The sequence below is a fragment of the Colletotrichum spaethianum genome (genome assembly GCF_022836535.1).
Source record: "Colletotrichum spaethianum MAFF 239500 DNA, contig06, whole genome shotgun sequence".
Lineage (NCBI taxonomy): Eukaryota > Fungi > Ascomycota > Sordariomycetes > Glomerellales > Glomerellaceae > Colletotrichum > Colletotrichum spaethianum.
In genome coordinates this window covers 159,742-175,495 of record NW_026054776.1, presented here as the reverse complement: position 1 = coordinate 175,495, position 15,754 = coordinate 159,742, and the positions used below count along the sequence as shown (strand labels likewise).

Here is a 15,754-nt window from a genome sequence, read left to right as displayed (position 1 = left end):
TGCCATCATTGTCCCGGCAACGACAGTTTCATGTCTTTCTTTGGGCCGGACAATTGGGCAGGCTGCTGGCGAAGACTACAAATGGTGTACAGTGGCGCATCGCTCTCCGATGACTGCACTGCATCATTAACAACACCCGGGGCTTCACGAGGCTGCCATCGGCGTCGTTGCGCACATTCCTCACCGACTTGTCATCTACGCGATGACGCCGCGTCCCCCACTTTCGCTTCGCTTTCACGACGGAGATTTTGTTTTTTATGTTGAAATGGACTCTTGGATGACATGGAATTGAAAGATTAAGATGCGGGGCTTCTTGGCAACATCCGAGGAATCCCACCAGTCAGCTGTCAGGCTCGCCGAATCGAGACATCACAGCCTGGCAAGCGAAGGCTTATTGGCAGGTTGTAGATTGTATTCGAGAGGGAATCAGCCATCTGAATGGTCAGAAACCCATTTCACTGCGTTTTCAAAGTAGCCAAAGGACTTCTTTGGTTGCATTAATGATCGAGGTGTAAGCATCCGAGGTTGTTCTGAAATACATCACTCTTGAATGAAGGTAGACGGTTAAACTGGGTCACTGCATATTCACTGAAACTCACCGAGGCGTACACATCTATGATCTGTATGGCTAAGAACCCAGTTCACTGCGTTTTTAACCCAGCCAAAGGGCTCTCCTGGGAAACTTGTCACTCTGACTGGCCAGAAATCCATTTCACTGCGTTTTCAACGCGTCCCAAGGGGCTAGTCAATTGGGCGAGGCTGTCGTTCAGCCTGAGCGGTGGCGGCACCAAAGCCTTTGCCTCCAATGTAAAGCAATCCGCATCACAAGTGGATTTGCTCCTGTCGGCTTCTCGTAGCCATCGCCCCTCGCCAATCACTGCTTGCTGATGAGCTTGGGAGGTATATGTTTGCGAAAAAGGCTTTGTGCTAGCTCTTTGCAAGGACGATAGGCTCGTCTGGTTGGATCGTGACCTACCGATGTGTCCCATGTGGTGAGCATCATTATCGGTGGTAGCCATGAGGCAACTAACCGAGCCTCCTATGGCCCTGACAACAAATCAAAGCCACCCTACTTCATCCGTGCCTGAGTTACTAGAAAATATGTCTCGACTGCCAGGCTTGCTGAGCTGAAACAGCCACATTGATGCAGCCAAATGGAAGCCAATCAAGCCGGAGTCCTTCACCTAAATATGGTTCACTGCGATTTTAACCTCCCCCGAGGCGTTGCTAATGGCACTGCCCACGCACTCACCATTGGTTCGCAGCTGGATTGCATAGTTTTGAGCCCACGGACTTTCTTCGCTGATTCGTACATGCGAGCGAGGCTTCATTGGTTCTTGAGCCCCTATCGGGCAGGGCTCCGCCTAGTCGCAGGCATCCGGGAGACCTCCGACAAACAGTGCCGACTCCTCGGACCGAGTCAAACCTCACATGCACAGGAAATACGGGACATGCCCCTTGATAGCGACAGGAGGCGAGCAGAATATGTAACGTGCGCAAAGAATCGGATTTTTGTATCTCTCCTGTATGCGAAATGCCTGGTATGAAATTTCTTTCCCTTTACACGCCACAGCCGAAATGCAGAGCCTGCCAGTTCCAGCGAGGAAACTAAAAAGAAATGAGACCAGGCCAACAACCCTCTTTCTGATTGTTTGATCCCCTCCTTTGCTCCGCCCTCCGTGACTGGAGAGGCTTCTCAAGGGAGGGTGGGGGAATGGTGATGATGATGTCCCATGGTTCGCACCGGTTGACCTAATCCGTAGCCATAACGTCGTCCTTTTCGCCCTTTTGTTTCTTGACTTTGTGAAAGAAAACTCCTTTACATAACGACACCGGAGTTGCTGGCAATACGCTGGGAAGGGTGTTAGTGGCTGTCGGCTGGAGCGTCGTTGACGACGGGGAAAACTTACGGGCCAGAGCTCAGCAGCCTCCTTACCGACGGGGCCGGTGATGGCAGAGCCCTTCATCTCACCCTTGGGGTTGACGATCTGTGTTATTTGGTCAGCAGAGTTCTCTCGTGAGTGACGGCAGCCGATAACCAGATCCGCGCAGAGGCAGAGTCCGATTCTCTCGGCGCGTCGCATCCAACATCAGGGACTACTTACGACACCGGCGTTGTCCTCGAAGTACAGGAAGACACCGTCGAAGCGCTTCCAGGGCTTGGACTGGCGGACGATGACGGCGGGGTGGACCTTCTTGCGGAGCTCAGGCTTTCCCTTCTTGACGGTGGCCATGACCATGTCACCGACACCACCGGCGGGCAGTCTGTTGAGGCGGGCACCGATACCCTTGACGGAGATGATGTAAAGGTTACGGGCACCAGAGTTGTCGGCGCAGTTCATGACGGCACCACTGCACATCACAAGTCAGCCAAAAGTTCCTTCGGGGCGTCTCTCGTTCGAAGGAGAGGCGGTCGGGAGTGGGAAGTGTTCGTACACGGGGAGACCGAGGGTCATCTTGAGCTTGCCACCGGGGGCACCACGCCTGTGAAAATCTGGTCAGCACTTCTGCATCTAGTCTCATGCTGTTCGTTTCCTCAGTCGACGGGCGCGGCAGTTCGTCTCGGGCAATCGGCGGGGCGTTGGCAGGAATTTTTCAACCGTCCAAGAAAAGTCTCGAGGTGTCGCAATGGTCTCCTTTCTCGCAGTCGTGTGTCTGAATCCCAAAGGTCCCAGCCTTCCCATCCCTCTTGTCGAAAATTTTCCTCCTCTTTCCCTGCGTCGTTCGTGCATCGTGTGTCGTTTCGAAGCGCCCGCCCGCATCGCCGAGTTGCATCCCACCTCCCACCACCGAGGCAGGCAGGCGGGGGAGTCGAGAAATTCGCGCCGTCGAGGAGTCGAACGATTCAGAGCGGCAAGGCATGTCACTTACGAGAGTTTGGCCATTGTGTCGGTTTGGGGGTGTCGGATTCAACAACGGGGCTGGCTGGAAGGGTTAGATGGCGGACGTGGAATCGTGCAGTAGCAAACTGGAAATTTCACGACTTCAGTGTGTTTTCGATTTCGTGAGTGGGTCCCCAAAATCAGCGAGATAAACCCTACGAATTTTCGGCGGAAGGAAGCGAAGCGTGTGTTATCTTATCGCCACGTGATACGGTCCATGCACGGTTGCCCAACTCGGCCCAGCGCACCAGCTCACTAGCCACACTGGCCGGATGCCGAATGGTGATCCCACCACAGCCATCTTCATCGCCTCGGGGTGAGTTAAAGTTGCAGTGAAAACTCTTGATACGGCAACTGCAAGGCAAGCCTGCACATAGAAATCCAAGCCGGTTCTTATGTCTTTTCCTACCCTAGTGGTGACTCTGCGACACCCTTCGAACCAGCTTTTCGTTGGAGATTTGATGCTCTCTGTAATGAGCTCTGAAGACATGAACTTGGAGGTGGATCGGATGCTTGATATCTAGCTCCTGCGGTCTGCTTATAGGAATTCTCACTGATCAACTTTCGTGCCTCTTACATTCCATCACAGCGTGTCAAGCGTGCATGGTCAATTAATAGGCTTCCTGTACTATGACGAGGCGATGCAGTGTGCTTTCAAGTGATCTGTCTCAAGCGCTGTGATATCTAATCTCAGTATGTTCTACACTTTGAAGCTTTGTATTTGTGCACTTGTCAATTACGAAACAGTGCCCCTAGGAGGTGTATCTTTGGGTCAGCGGCCAAACACGCAATCCATGCATTGTTCGTAACAAGTTCTCTAACCCAAGCGGGAACTACGCCAGATTTAGTTAAGACCAAGAGAAGTTTCTTATCTTCTGAAAAAGACTTTCCATTGAGCGTATTTCATGGCCGGCTTGCGAATCTCTTGAGTCTTATTTTCGAGTGGCTTTTTGGCCTATTTTCTGCCAAACAAATTTGGCAAAATGGTGGTCGGTGCTTCATACCTGCCTCAAGGGTACTTCAACTTTTTGCTACTTTTGACTAATGACATAATTTTTATAAATCTACCTTGGCCCAATCAAACGCAAAAAGTCCAACGGAAGAGAACTGGTCTTTCTTGAGAAGCTACGGTCTGTCTCTGGGTGGACTTTTAGAACTCTATAGCAATGGCGGTACCAACATCTTCAGATTTCTCCTTGAGAGTCCTAATTAAATAAATAAAAGTATGTGAGTTTCTATGCTACCTCAGCTGCGGCCTTTGTGTTGGTCAAAACACTTGGTTATAATCTAATGTTCAAAAGTTCAAATTGTTTAAACGTGTTTGTTAGCTTAGGCAACCTTTAGGGTTTCCAGTTAAATCATATTAGCAAAAGGAGTTCTCAGACCCGAATTCTTTTCGAACAATGCCTTTTAAGTACTCGATTAAGTAATTCGTGTTCAATAGTCTCGCTCTTTTGGATATTGCTTACCTTGCGTTATCAAATATTCCTGTCGTCTCAACAACACCCTTCTCTCCTTCAACCTCCCCTTTCCCGCTCTCTCCTTCATCTCCACGACGCCCCTTCCACAACCACTTCAACACTTAGGAGACTAAAAAACCAAAACCAATTTCGTCCCCTCTCAAAACTGTTTGCCTCCGAAGCCCTCACGGAGCAACTCTCCCACTGTTTCCCGACCCTACCAAGCATTTGGATCCCAGAACCAAAGCCTGCCGACCTCGTTGCAGCAGGGCACAACAAGTCCATCCTCTTGCAGCCAGGAGCCGGATACTCCAAGTATACAAGGGTACACCAAGGATGACGAATGCTCAGTAAGCCATCGTCACAAATTCGCGGCGTTCTGGGTAACGGGGGTTGTTAGCCAGATGGCCTAGCCGGGTCGTAAGCAGAGTCCATGCTAGACGGTTGTCGAGATTTTCTACGCGGGTTGCCTTGAAAACGGGTAGGATGGTCCTTCTCTGCGTCTTACATAGCTAGGTGCTCCATGGTCGTGAAAGTAGGAGAATGATTCAATTTTGATATCTTGTCAATGTGAGCTTTTTGGCATGAAATGGTCAAGCGTCACGGGCATGCCGTATAACTCGGATGAAAGGCTTGAACCTCTCTTCAAACAAAGTGAAGAGCGATATAGTTTATTGCGGTCGAATAGGTCAAATTTCCAAGAGCCAAGATGCTCAGCGTGACTAAGCTCTCAGCAAGTCCGTGATGTCGACACCAAGGCCCCCTTCGCAGCCTTACAACCTGCTATCTAAATGCCCATAGCCAAAAATCACACACACGCGGCATCCGAAAGCCTCTACCTCCCTCTCGCCCGCCTAATCCCCTCCTCAACCACAAAGGCCCCCAGAGCACCTACAAAACCCCACGCGAAAAGCTCGTACGCCAGCGCCCAAACCCTCCTCAACACCATCCACCGCAGCACCCGGAAGCAGTCCCAACGGCTCATCTCCACCTTCCACCCAGGCGGATACCAGGCCGGTACGGGCGGGTCCGCGGGGCACCACATCTCGCGGCCGTCGGCCTCGAAGATGAGGAAGCCGATGCTCAGGAGGGTGAGGAGGGCGAGGTAGGCGACGTAGAGGAGGTAGATGCCGCAGACGACCTCACGCACAGTGAGGAGGTGGGGGTTGTGGAGGAGGTGGGCTATGCGGGCCGCTGTCTCGGAGCGGGTGTAGGGGCGGTGGGAGACGCGACCGTCGATGATGGTGGGCATGGTTGCCGGTCGAGGGTGAAGGGGAATGGCGTGGGGGGGAGTCTTCTCACGAGAGGCTTGATGACGCCGATGGCAGACTTGATGAGTGACCAAAAGTCGGAAGAAGATGCGGGATGTCTAGGGCCAGTGAAGGAAAGATTCTAGCGATGAAGACATCACGAGACGGTCGTTGTTGAATTTTTCAAGGTGCCGAGGCGTGTTGGTTCGCGAGAATGAGAGATTATGAACCCCACCTGTGTCTGAACCAGGATCACATCATGGGTGCCTGCTGCTTTCGTTTACGTGCGTGTTAGTTAAAGAGGCACAGAACCACGAAGCGCTGTGGATGCCTGCTTAAAAGGCGACCGTCGGGCATCACATGAACGTACGCAACCACCAACGCAAGAGTGGTGCGAGTCAAAATGAACATGTATGCATTGGATACTGGGTATCTTGGAACGAAGTGCAAACGACCGCCTCATGATCTACCGAGACAGTGTGACTGAGGTCACAAGAAAAAGAGTGAAAACACCGAAACCCAAGCTGTGAGAAATGCAAGTCCCATGAAACCAATGGAGCGCCGTGAACTCCCGGCTTCTTCCTAGCTGTCACCGCCTCTTGAATCGCTGCTGTTCGCATCGCTGCCGCTGGAGTTGCTCGCGTTGGTGTCGGCGTCCTTTGCGTTCGCATCGGGATGCACGCTCTGCGGATTCGAGAAAAGGTCCTTGGGATCCCATGCCGCCTTGATGCGCTGTAGCGCCGGTAGATTGGGCCCCCAGTACTGCTCTTGCGCGTTCACGAGTGTCGGGTCGACGTACCCGGCGTACGTGCTGAGCTCGTTCTTGCTGGCCTTGCGAATGGTCTCGGTGACGCCTGTCATGAACTCCCTGGTCTTGGTGCTCAGCGTCGGGATGCCGACGCCGTAGCCCTGGCAGAACATGATCTTGTCGCGGTGGCGGTAGGCCGTGGCGTTCATGGGCACGTCGTTGATGGCGCCGCCCGTCACGTCGAAGATGAGGAACCAGATCAGGGTACCGCGGTCGACGTCGTCGATGTAATCCATCAGATGCCGGATGCTGTCGTTCGTCAAGAGGTCATCGCGCGTGAAGGCCAAACTCTTGGCTGTGAAGGGGGTCTGAACCTCGCTCAGCCAGAGAGCCGCGTCCTGTGCCTTTTGCGCAACGTCCCCGAGCCAGTCGTTGACGACGACGGAGACCTTGCCCGTAGGGATCTTGTCCGGTATGCCCGTCTCCTTGAATTCGTCTTCGGTGCCGTAAAAGGTAGCCGTGATGGCAACGCCGAGCTCCTGCATGACGAACTCGCTGCTGAAGCGGCGGTCAAGGTCCGGGTCGGAGATGAGATCCTGCCACTGCTTGAAGACGGGAGCGAGGTCGCGGTGCTTGGAAAAGGTAATAGAGTACGAATACTGCACGACGTCGCCGGGCTCCGGGTGGGTCCGCATGACAAACTCGGTGATGACGCCGAAGCCGGCGCCAGCACCCTTGAGGGCGAAGAATAGGTCCGAGTTCTGTGTCTCGCTGGCCCGTTGGATCTTGCCGTCGGCTGTGACCACTTCGACTTCGACGACGTGGTCGAGGCAGCTCCCCCACATGCGTGAGCTGGGACCGAGGCCACCCTGTTTTGCTTTTGTGTCAGCGTGGCGTGGTCATGGGAGGACGCAGAGTCACCGGGTGCAGTTTCGATGCTGCGAAGACTTACGATGGTGGCATGGCCGCCGATGCCCACGCCAGGGCATGTGCCGTGAGCCATAGCACGTTTCCCGTTGTCATGCAGTTTCTCGGTAACGTCGTGCAGCCTGTGACCTCCGCCGATGGTTGCTTGCCAAGTATCTGTGTCCATTGAGAAGTTCTGAAAGTTGACGAGGTCAACGACTAGGGCGCCATCAGTGCCGCCGAGGCCAAAGTTACTACACAAAGCAGGTCAGCTGCGGAGCGAGAGCAAAGGCAAATTCGTCACAACGACATACGCATAAGAATGACCTCCCGATTTTGCCTGCACCTTCACATTGTTGTCCGCAGCGCATTTGACGAAGCCTGAGACGTCTTGCTTGGTTTCGGGACGGGTGACGGCGATCGGTTCGACCGCGATATCCAAGTTGTACGGCTTCACCCAGTTGATTTGGAAGAGAGGGTCGTTGGGATAGCCGACGCAGGAGGAACGGCCATCGCAGACATTGTTGAGGCATGTCGCCAACGGGCTGCTGGGCTTTTGTCCCATATCGGCCGCCACGTGTGAAAGTATTTATGGCGAAGGGACAAAAGTTGATGCGCGATGAATGGCAAAGGGTGGATCGTGCGCCCACAAGCAGAAGAGAGTCGCGGAGGGACTGTGTTTATACGTGCGCCCCCATGCGACCCGCCTCTGCCAGATTACTGGCGCCCTGCTCCTTCCCATTTGAATATACTTCCAAAGAATGGGAGATGATCGGCCAGGCCCAGATTCACCGGCGGGAGAGTCCGAACGACGGCTCCGATGCCTCGTGTTGGAGGGCTTGGCAGCGGCAGGCTAGGATTGCCGTCCCTGTCTGATCATTCCATCGTACGTGGGCGTCTGTCATTTCGCCATCACCCTGTTTCTCGCCATCGCACACCAAGACCGCCTCGCCAATTCAAGGAAACGGTCAGGGCGTGGCTAATGCGTGGCAGGCTGGACCACAGAAAGACGGCCAATGATGCGTTGCCAGCAACGTGGAAGATCGCCACCATTTCCATTGCGCCGCGCAAGAAGAGCGAAAAAGCTCTCCTCTTTTGGGACGTCATCCGCCATGGCCCTGTCCTAGCTTCGCGTGCCTGGCACGCATGGCGCTGGAGATCTCCCTTGTCGGGCCAGTCAGCGTAGTGCGTGTGGTTCGCAAGGAAAGCACACCAAGCTTGTTTGGCGGGGTGGGGTAGGAATGCGAGATGTTGAACAGAGTCAATAGGTTCGCGTGGGATCTTGGCACTGGAGGGACTATCATGCACAGCACGCAGAGCCGGTGCTCAACCGTGGTTTGAGGTGGGGGAGAGATGGTGGCGCATATAACGACGGTTGGCGTATGGCTGTGCAGAGCTGCGCCAATCACAGAATCCAGATGATGAAGAGCGACGGGCTCTCAGGGGTTTGGCGTGTCCCGGTTCGGCGTCCGTGGATGGTAGCATTCCAACGGTTTGTCTCACTTTTCGACCTTGACCGTCGATCTCGAGATCGCAAGTGGTCGGCGAACACCATCTGGGAGCAGCCAGAGTGTTGCAAAAGCGCTAAAATTGACTTGGGCCAGAGCAATACAGGATATCCATTCATGTTAGGCTGTGTGCGATTGTGGAAGGAGGGAACCGCATCAGAATGGATCCGCGGACGGCAGCTTGTCCATGACTTACATAAGCAGCCTCACTTGCGTTCAGATCAGTCATGCGCGGACCACTCACCACTCAGTGACATGACACGAGTGAGAGCTCATTTGTAAACGGGGCAGTAATTGACATGAGTAGGTGATCGAGCATCTTGACCAAATTACACCTCAATCACATTGCACCCTGCCCTGAGTCAAGCACCTGTACGTTGATTGAATGAAATACAAGCACCGGCTCTTTGAAGGAGATGTGAGTGAAGGTTATTGGGATCCCCCGGTTCCCGTCGCAGAACCACCTGAACCTTAGCTCAGAGACATGGGGCGACCGACCATCCCGAGTCGAGCAGTCAAACTATCAGAGTGCCATCCATCCCGAGACACGTCAAAACAAGCGATTTATAGCTTATTTGAACATGAAGGAACATCAGCACATACAAAGTGTCAAATGCTAGATGAAACGCCATTTGGTCTGTCGTTGTGTGATGATGTGGATGCATCGGCCTGTAAGCACTCAACTACCCGTGGCTTCCTTCCATCGTACACATGTCGGGGCTTCTGTAAGACGACGTCCTCGACAGCATCATCTGGAGAGAATCTAGATGAGGCATTTTGATGCTGCCTCACGAATGTCCAGTCATACAGTGAGCAGCATGCCTCACCCCCAAAAGCTGCATCGGCGCTTTTGAGACACATACAGTGCAGTGTACAGTGTGCTTCGCCGGCAGGTGGCCCCTCAGTTCCACCGTTCCTTCCCCAAAAGCACACCAGCCCCTCTGAGCAGCCGCACAGTCTATCACAAACCCCTCACTGTACGTGGCTGCCTGATGCGGATGTCGACTAACGCACAACAACACGCCAAGTCTGTCGTGATACTCTCCATCTCCATATCCATCCCAGCCATCCACCCGTCAACACTGTCACAACTCCCGCGTCGGACGCACGCAGAGACGGCTGCACTTCAACCGCATCACGACTCACTGCATGCTACACTGTGGCACTTTAGCTCTTCCTCGCGTGCGCGAACACCAAAGCAACCTTCACCACGTTGCTATCCCAGCGCAGCAATTCCCACACGTCGCCCGACATCATCGTTCCCAGGCTTGTCTTCGTCTATCTATTCCCACGAATACCACTGGAAGTCATCACAGCATACACTATTGCAGCCTTCGTTCGCCAACGGCCCCACAAATAGGAACATCATCGCACCCTTCCGCAGAGTCGCACCGCTATCCTCCTCACTCGCACTCTCACCACGCCGCTGCAAAGCTTCGCCCCAATAGGTTTCCCACAGGGTTTCTCTGCAAAAGCCCTCCTGCTGTTAGAGAACGTTCCTCCATCGCCCCGTGCGATCTTCTGCGTCGGCCTCTCCGATAGCGTCCCGCGGACATCTCTCTTCCGGTGACTGCCCAGAGCAGCAACCATGACAACCCCACCAGTATGGCGACACCTGCCTGTCTCGCCATCGATGGGCTTGCCTAACCTCCTGATTTCAACGAACTTCTCGGCAACGTCATACACGATACACATCACAGATCTAGCAAACATATGGGTAGAGTCATTGGACCGGAAGGCCATCTACAAGCGCAGTCTCAACGAATCCACCAGCATCGACCCGACGGACAGTGAAAGCAATATGCGTGCCTTCCTGTCTAAAATCAGATCCGTCTTTGACCCTTCTCACCCAGACCATGACAAGGCATCCATGACATTATCAACCAGCCCCAGCAAAGAAGCAGGAGAGGAGAGCCTGACGCTGAATATCATCTGCGAATTGGAAAACATGAAGCCTTTAGAATGGCCGATGTATCTGCAAAAATGTTCCCAGTCTGAGCTCGCTGCCGAACTTGTTGTCCCACTCGCACAAGCACACTCATTCGGACTTAGACAAGTCGATTTCCTCAAGGAGACCATCAAGCAAAAGGATACTATCATCATGAAGCTTCTCGACAAACTTGAAGCCACTGGAACCCGCTTGGAAAACATCTTTACTGTCTTGTCCGCAAAGCAAAAGCCCACAAGACAGATGGCCGAGCAAAAGGTCAAAGGGCTAGCACCCTTCCGGCCTGACCACTGGAAGGCTCATCTGGATGGAGACCAGGAGGACATGTCTACTCTTGTCCGGGGCGTGTTTGGTGCCGCTGGACTCGAGTACCGCCGAAAGGCCGACGCACACGACACCGCGTCGCTCGACAATTGGTGGACCGAATTACAGCCTTCGTGTATCCAAATCGTGGAGTCAAAGCCAAGCTCTCGCCAAAGTCAGCAGGGGGCGTCGTCTTCTGCGTCCGGGCAGCAGGAATCCAAGAGTAGTGAAACCAAGGACGGCAAGGTCGCGGCCGATGACGACGACGACGACGATGACTTCCAGGTGCAGTCAACGCCACCTCATATCATGTCAACTCGCAAGCGTCCTGCGAAACATTCATCCGGGGACGACGACGATAGCACCGAGGACGGAGACGCCTCGCTGATACCCGACAGCGTACCGGCACCTCCACCGGAGCACAAGGCCCAGCCTTCACGATTGGGAACAATAGGAAAGAGACATCAACCCATGCCCACTCGCGCCCCATCGCCTCCAAAGGTGCCAGAACCAGAGGGTTCGGAAACCGAGACAGAGTCTGACGAGGACGCTACCGCCTCTTTAGCTGAGGCATCGTCGCCGCCTCAACATGTCGAACTGCAGTCTGGTACGAAGGGTCCAAAGACTGGTCTTGGTGTTATCGGAGGCGAAGCTCGCGGGTCTAAGGCTCCGGATTCTCCACGAAAAGGAGCTCTGGATCGCATCGGTGGAGACTCAAAGCATTCCAAATCACCCGAGCCACCAAAGAGAAACGGGCTAGGTCGGATTGGCGGAGATGCTCGTGCTCTCAAGACGCCCGAGCCAACAGCTCCAGCTACGGGAGAGCGAGGTCGACCCCGAGAGGACACAAACCTTCACGAGAAACCCAGGGAAACTTCGCAAGAACGGGCGGATAGGAAACGAGATGAGCTGCAGAAAGAGTTGCAGAAAAAGGCCGCGTCAGGACCGGCGCGAAAAAAGCGGAAGTTCTAAATCGACCCTAGTTCCAAATCTTGCACCTCCCATTGCTACCTTGGAGGCCCAATAATATGACACAGCCAGCCGCACTGCGATATCTCTGCCTATAAGCCCATGACGGTGACGAGAGGCAGTGCATACCGCTAGCACTGCATTGCCTTATGAATCACGGTTGTACCTCATGCTTCGGGTGTTACGCCAGCATGTCGCAGCTGATGTACACTAGCTTGTGCTTTCGGAACAGACCCGCGCGATCAGTCAAACGCCGGAAAGATACCGTACGGGCTATACATGAACTTACCAGCAAGCGTTTGATGCCTATCATCCTACAGCGAGATTCAGATGCGGCTCGTTTCCAAAGTCACACCGTTTTGCCGGCACTTCACAGGCGTCCTAATCCCGGCCATGCAGAACGCTCTAGGATCATCCGAACGGCCCGAAACAATGTTCGCTGTTCGCCTTGTCCGACACTAGATGTTTGTTCCCGTCTGTCCGATGTTGAGTAACAGTATCTGACATGCTCGAGTGGGGTCAGAGCCGCCAGTTCACCTTCGGCTACACCATTCTCCGAGGTGATACCGGAATTTCAAGCGATGCAAGGTGAGTGTAGACGGTAAAGGAAGCATGCTCTGTCACGCGACTGGTGCTACCCAGCTCTTCGAGAAGAGTGCAGAGGAGTTGAGCGATAATGCATTCATACGTCGCATCCTATCGGCGAACAACATGTCCCACCTTCGCAAGGGCCACACTCTTCAGTATTTTCGAGGTCCTAAGAGAGGCTAGCGACTCACCAGCCTGTTTCACGATCTAACGTGGCCGAATCCTACGATAGCCAAATGCGTATTGCTGCACAGCTTACTTGACGTGCAATGTCACGAATTGCCATCTTTGAACTACCGAAAGCCCTTCCCCCGACGCATTTAGGGAACATTTACGTTTAGCTTGACATTCGTCGTCTCTTCCAATCAGGCTAGGGATCTACGGCATCTTCCACATGACGCCGTGGGGAGAATGCTGCTTCACATGGGCCCCGCAATCCTGCCAGAGAAAAGAATAACGCAACAACGCGGAACTGCGCGACTAGATGAGACATGATGTCTCGGATGTTTAAACAGCGAGCGCCACCTTATCTCATCTCTCAGTCGTGACTTCAAACAACTAGCTGCCGAGCATTGTCGGAGATAGCTAGCAGCGGCTTCTGCAGATGCTTCTGCGAACGACAGGATCTCGGGCAGCCTCATATTTTGTGTATAAGTCCGATTCAAGACCGGGCGAAGTAACTTCACACGATTTGCGTCCCGATATCTGCCCACAGGCGCGGCCCTCAACGCGACCTTGCAGTATTACATGCAACCTCCCCACCCGACGTGCTACTTCGATGCGACGGAGAATGGCCTTCGAATGGCCTTCTTAGACGTCGTTGCATCGAGACTAGGCCACGCAATCTCGCATATGCGCAGAACGCATATGGACAGAGAGGGTCGGACGCCACTTCGATCAAGAGCTCCCCGGTTGACTAGAGATATATTGAGCGAGAGGCTACGCCATCCAGATGCTGCATCGGATGAGGCTTCGATGGCTCGTCCCGTTCACTAGCCGGATTTCCGCACAACACACTGTGCCCTTCCGCACGTAAGGTGATAGGACATTGTCTTGGCGGATGGATGACTACTTTAGCGAGCACAGCCTTTAGCTCATGTATCACCTGAACGAAGCCAACTTCGTGGCAAGTCGCCCTTTCCGCTTCGGCCGCCGACCAGTGATCTGTTTCTGGCACGGAAGCTCAAACGCAAGGATGCTGATCCCATGGCTTCAATAATACCGGGTCGTCTCGGTGAAGGCGGAACTTCGACGTGGATATGAACCACACAGGGAGCCGTTAACCTTCCCAAACCCGTTGACCATGTAGAAGAGTCTCGGAAACCACTCGATTAGAGAGTAATCCTGGTCTCGAAGCAATCACTGAGGAGTCCAAGTACACTGTTCAAACTCACTTTGGGCGGGTTTGCCCGGCTTTTCTCACCGCCTGACATGACACAGACTAAGGAAGCTGCATCGGGCTGAGAAAATCAACTTTCGATCGCAAAAGAATGGAAAGAAACCCATCACTACTGAGACCTGAGGTCGTGAAGTTGGAGAAGAATTTTTGCCGTCGTAAAGATCAGTTCTCAGAATCACAAACCTTTCACCAAAGAGTCACACACTCCACGAGTCGTCTAGAGGGGAGTGCCGACAAGCCTTCAAAGCCCCAACGACACCAGTTTTCGAGTATGTGTACCCACAGTATAGCAGACGATGGGACTGGCAGTCCAAGGGCTTACCTGACATGCTGCTGGTCGTTGGCTACTGATAGCAAGATCTGCGAAGTTGATGAGATGAAGCAGTCAAAGCGGTTGGACGGAACATACCTACCCAGACTCCAGAGACACCACCAGGATCCTTGTCATGGGCCGGTTAGGCTGCAGCTTGCCTGTGAGAGCACCGATTCTGCTTTTCGTGCTACGCGATGAAGCACAACAAGGGTGTATCTGGCCCCCCAAATCTGCTCTCTGAGAGTGTCAAAGATGGCGAATGGCAACACACAGGCAATGACTGCCTAGTCTTCGAGACACGGTGAGTGAATACCGGCAAGACTCGACTTCAACCCGATGATGCAGAGGGTAGTGACGAGATGCATCGGGACGTCTGGTAACAAGGGCGAAACGACGAATCCATGCTAGGGACGATTAACAGCCTAGCCAAATGATGGAGGGTCAAATGGCGGTGGGCGAGATTAGAATCATCTTCGGGGGCGCTCTCTCCCTCACCAGTGCCATGCGCTGTGCTACCGCTCACTGCCTTACGTCCGTATCTCAGAGAGGCAGAGATGGAGGGACCCGGGGACACACTGTGGTTCCAGCATCCCGATACACCAGAGGTCCAGGATTTGTCACGTATTGCGGGCATCGATATCATACTTGATGACGACTTACAGCCGGCAACACGGACTCCCGATGGTGGTGGTGCGGTAAGTGCCCAGCTCAAACCTAGATCTGTGTTTTACATGCCACAATTGTTGCAGGGTTAGGAAATGTGACGGGTTTTTGGTGAATCTCAGGGCTGTTCCATGGTTATCAACGGCCGACTAGCCTAGAACAGCCACATACGGCCGCTCTGATGGGATATGCCCCCCACTCAGCCAGCAACAAGCACAGGAATTCCCATCCTGCAACTGTCGATTACGCCATCGCTGAAACGGCTGCTGGAGGCAACTCGAGAAGGTGGCCACAAAGCAAGATCAAGTGTCAACTCGCCTAGCACAGCGGCTGTCAAATGTGTCAAACAGGCAGCCTGTTGCCTTTTGGACTCTAACCAGGATATGGTTTCCTGGTGGGGGAACAGCCGCCAAGAGCGAATCACAACTGCATCGGCAACTTCCCCGTTCCTAGGATGTCGTTGGAGGTGTGCTTCCGTGGCGCCCTCCGACCAGGCCATAACGGTCTCTAACGCGGCTTATCTTAGCCGTACCGCCAAGGCATTACAAGCGATTCAAAGCCGTTGGCGCGGCCACGCGGGGACTTAGAGCACCATTGCTCTTGCAATGTTCCTGCCAAACATGGCGACCCAGACTCGGGTACCTAATCCAGCACTTGCTCTCCCTCGTCCCTCTGGCGGAAGAAGTCAACATGTGATTGAAGATACAAGTGCACCAGACCGTTCGCAAAATCGGGACCAGGCTCGAATCCGTGAACTGAAAGATGACAAAGGTTACAAGGTTGTTTCCACAAAGAGCCGTCGCGCATATGGTTTTGC

At 53.7% G+C, this 15,754-nt stretch overlaps 4 protein-coding genes across 4 annotated transcripts; 1 reads left to right on the top strand and 3 right to left on the bottom strand.

Annotated features, from left to right (window-relative positions):
- Positions 1–1,819: 1,819 nt before the first annotated feature.
- On the bottom strand, positions 1,820–2,342 carry ColSpa_03077 (60S ribosomal protein L23-B; the record flags this gene model as incomplete). The annotated part of the gene is made up of 3 exons (XM_049269289.1): positions 1,820–1,852; positions 1,911–1,988; positions 2,106–2,342. The coding sequence occupies 3 exons, from the start codon at positions 2,340–2,342 to the stop codon at positions 1,820–1,822; spliced, it is 348 nt and encodes a 115-aa protein (XP_049125246.1).
- A 2,835-nt stretch (positions 2,343–5,177) lies between these two features.
- Positions 5,178–5,594, bottom strand: ColSpa_03076 (uncharacterized protein; the record flags this gene model as incomplete). The annotated part of the gene is made up of 1 exon (XM_049269288.1): positions 5,178–5,594. One exon carries the CDS (start codon positions 5,592–5,594, stop codon positions 5,178–5,180), a length of 417 nt encoding a protein of 138 aa, XP_049125245.1.
- A 580-nt stretch (positions 5,595–6,174) lies between these two features.
- On the bottom strand, positions 6,175–7,811 carry ColSpa_03075 (FAD-linked oxidoreductase sorD; the record flags this gene model as incomplete). Its single annotated transcript, XM_049269287.1, has 3 exons — positions 6,175–7,209; positions 7,293–7,500; positions 7,561–7,811. 3 exons carry the CDS (start codon positions 7,809–7,811, stop codon positions 6,175–6,177), a joined length of 1,494 nt encoding a protein of 497 aa, XP_049125244.1.
- Positions 7,812–10,342: 2,531 nt separating this feature from the next.
- Positions 10,343–11,977, top strand: ColSpa_03074 (uncharacterized protein; the record flags this gene model as incomplete). The annotated part of the gene is made up of 1 exon (XM_049269286.1): positions 10,343–11,977. The coding sequence occupies one exon, from the start codon at positions 10,343–10,345 to the stop codon at positions 11,975–11,977; it is 1,635 nt and encodes a 544-aa protein (XP_049125243.1).
- Positions 11,978–15,754: the final 3,777 nt, after the last annotated feature.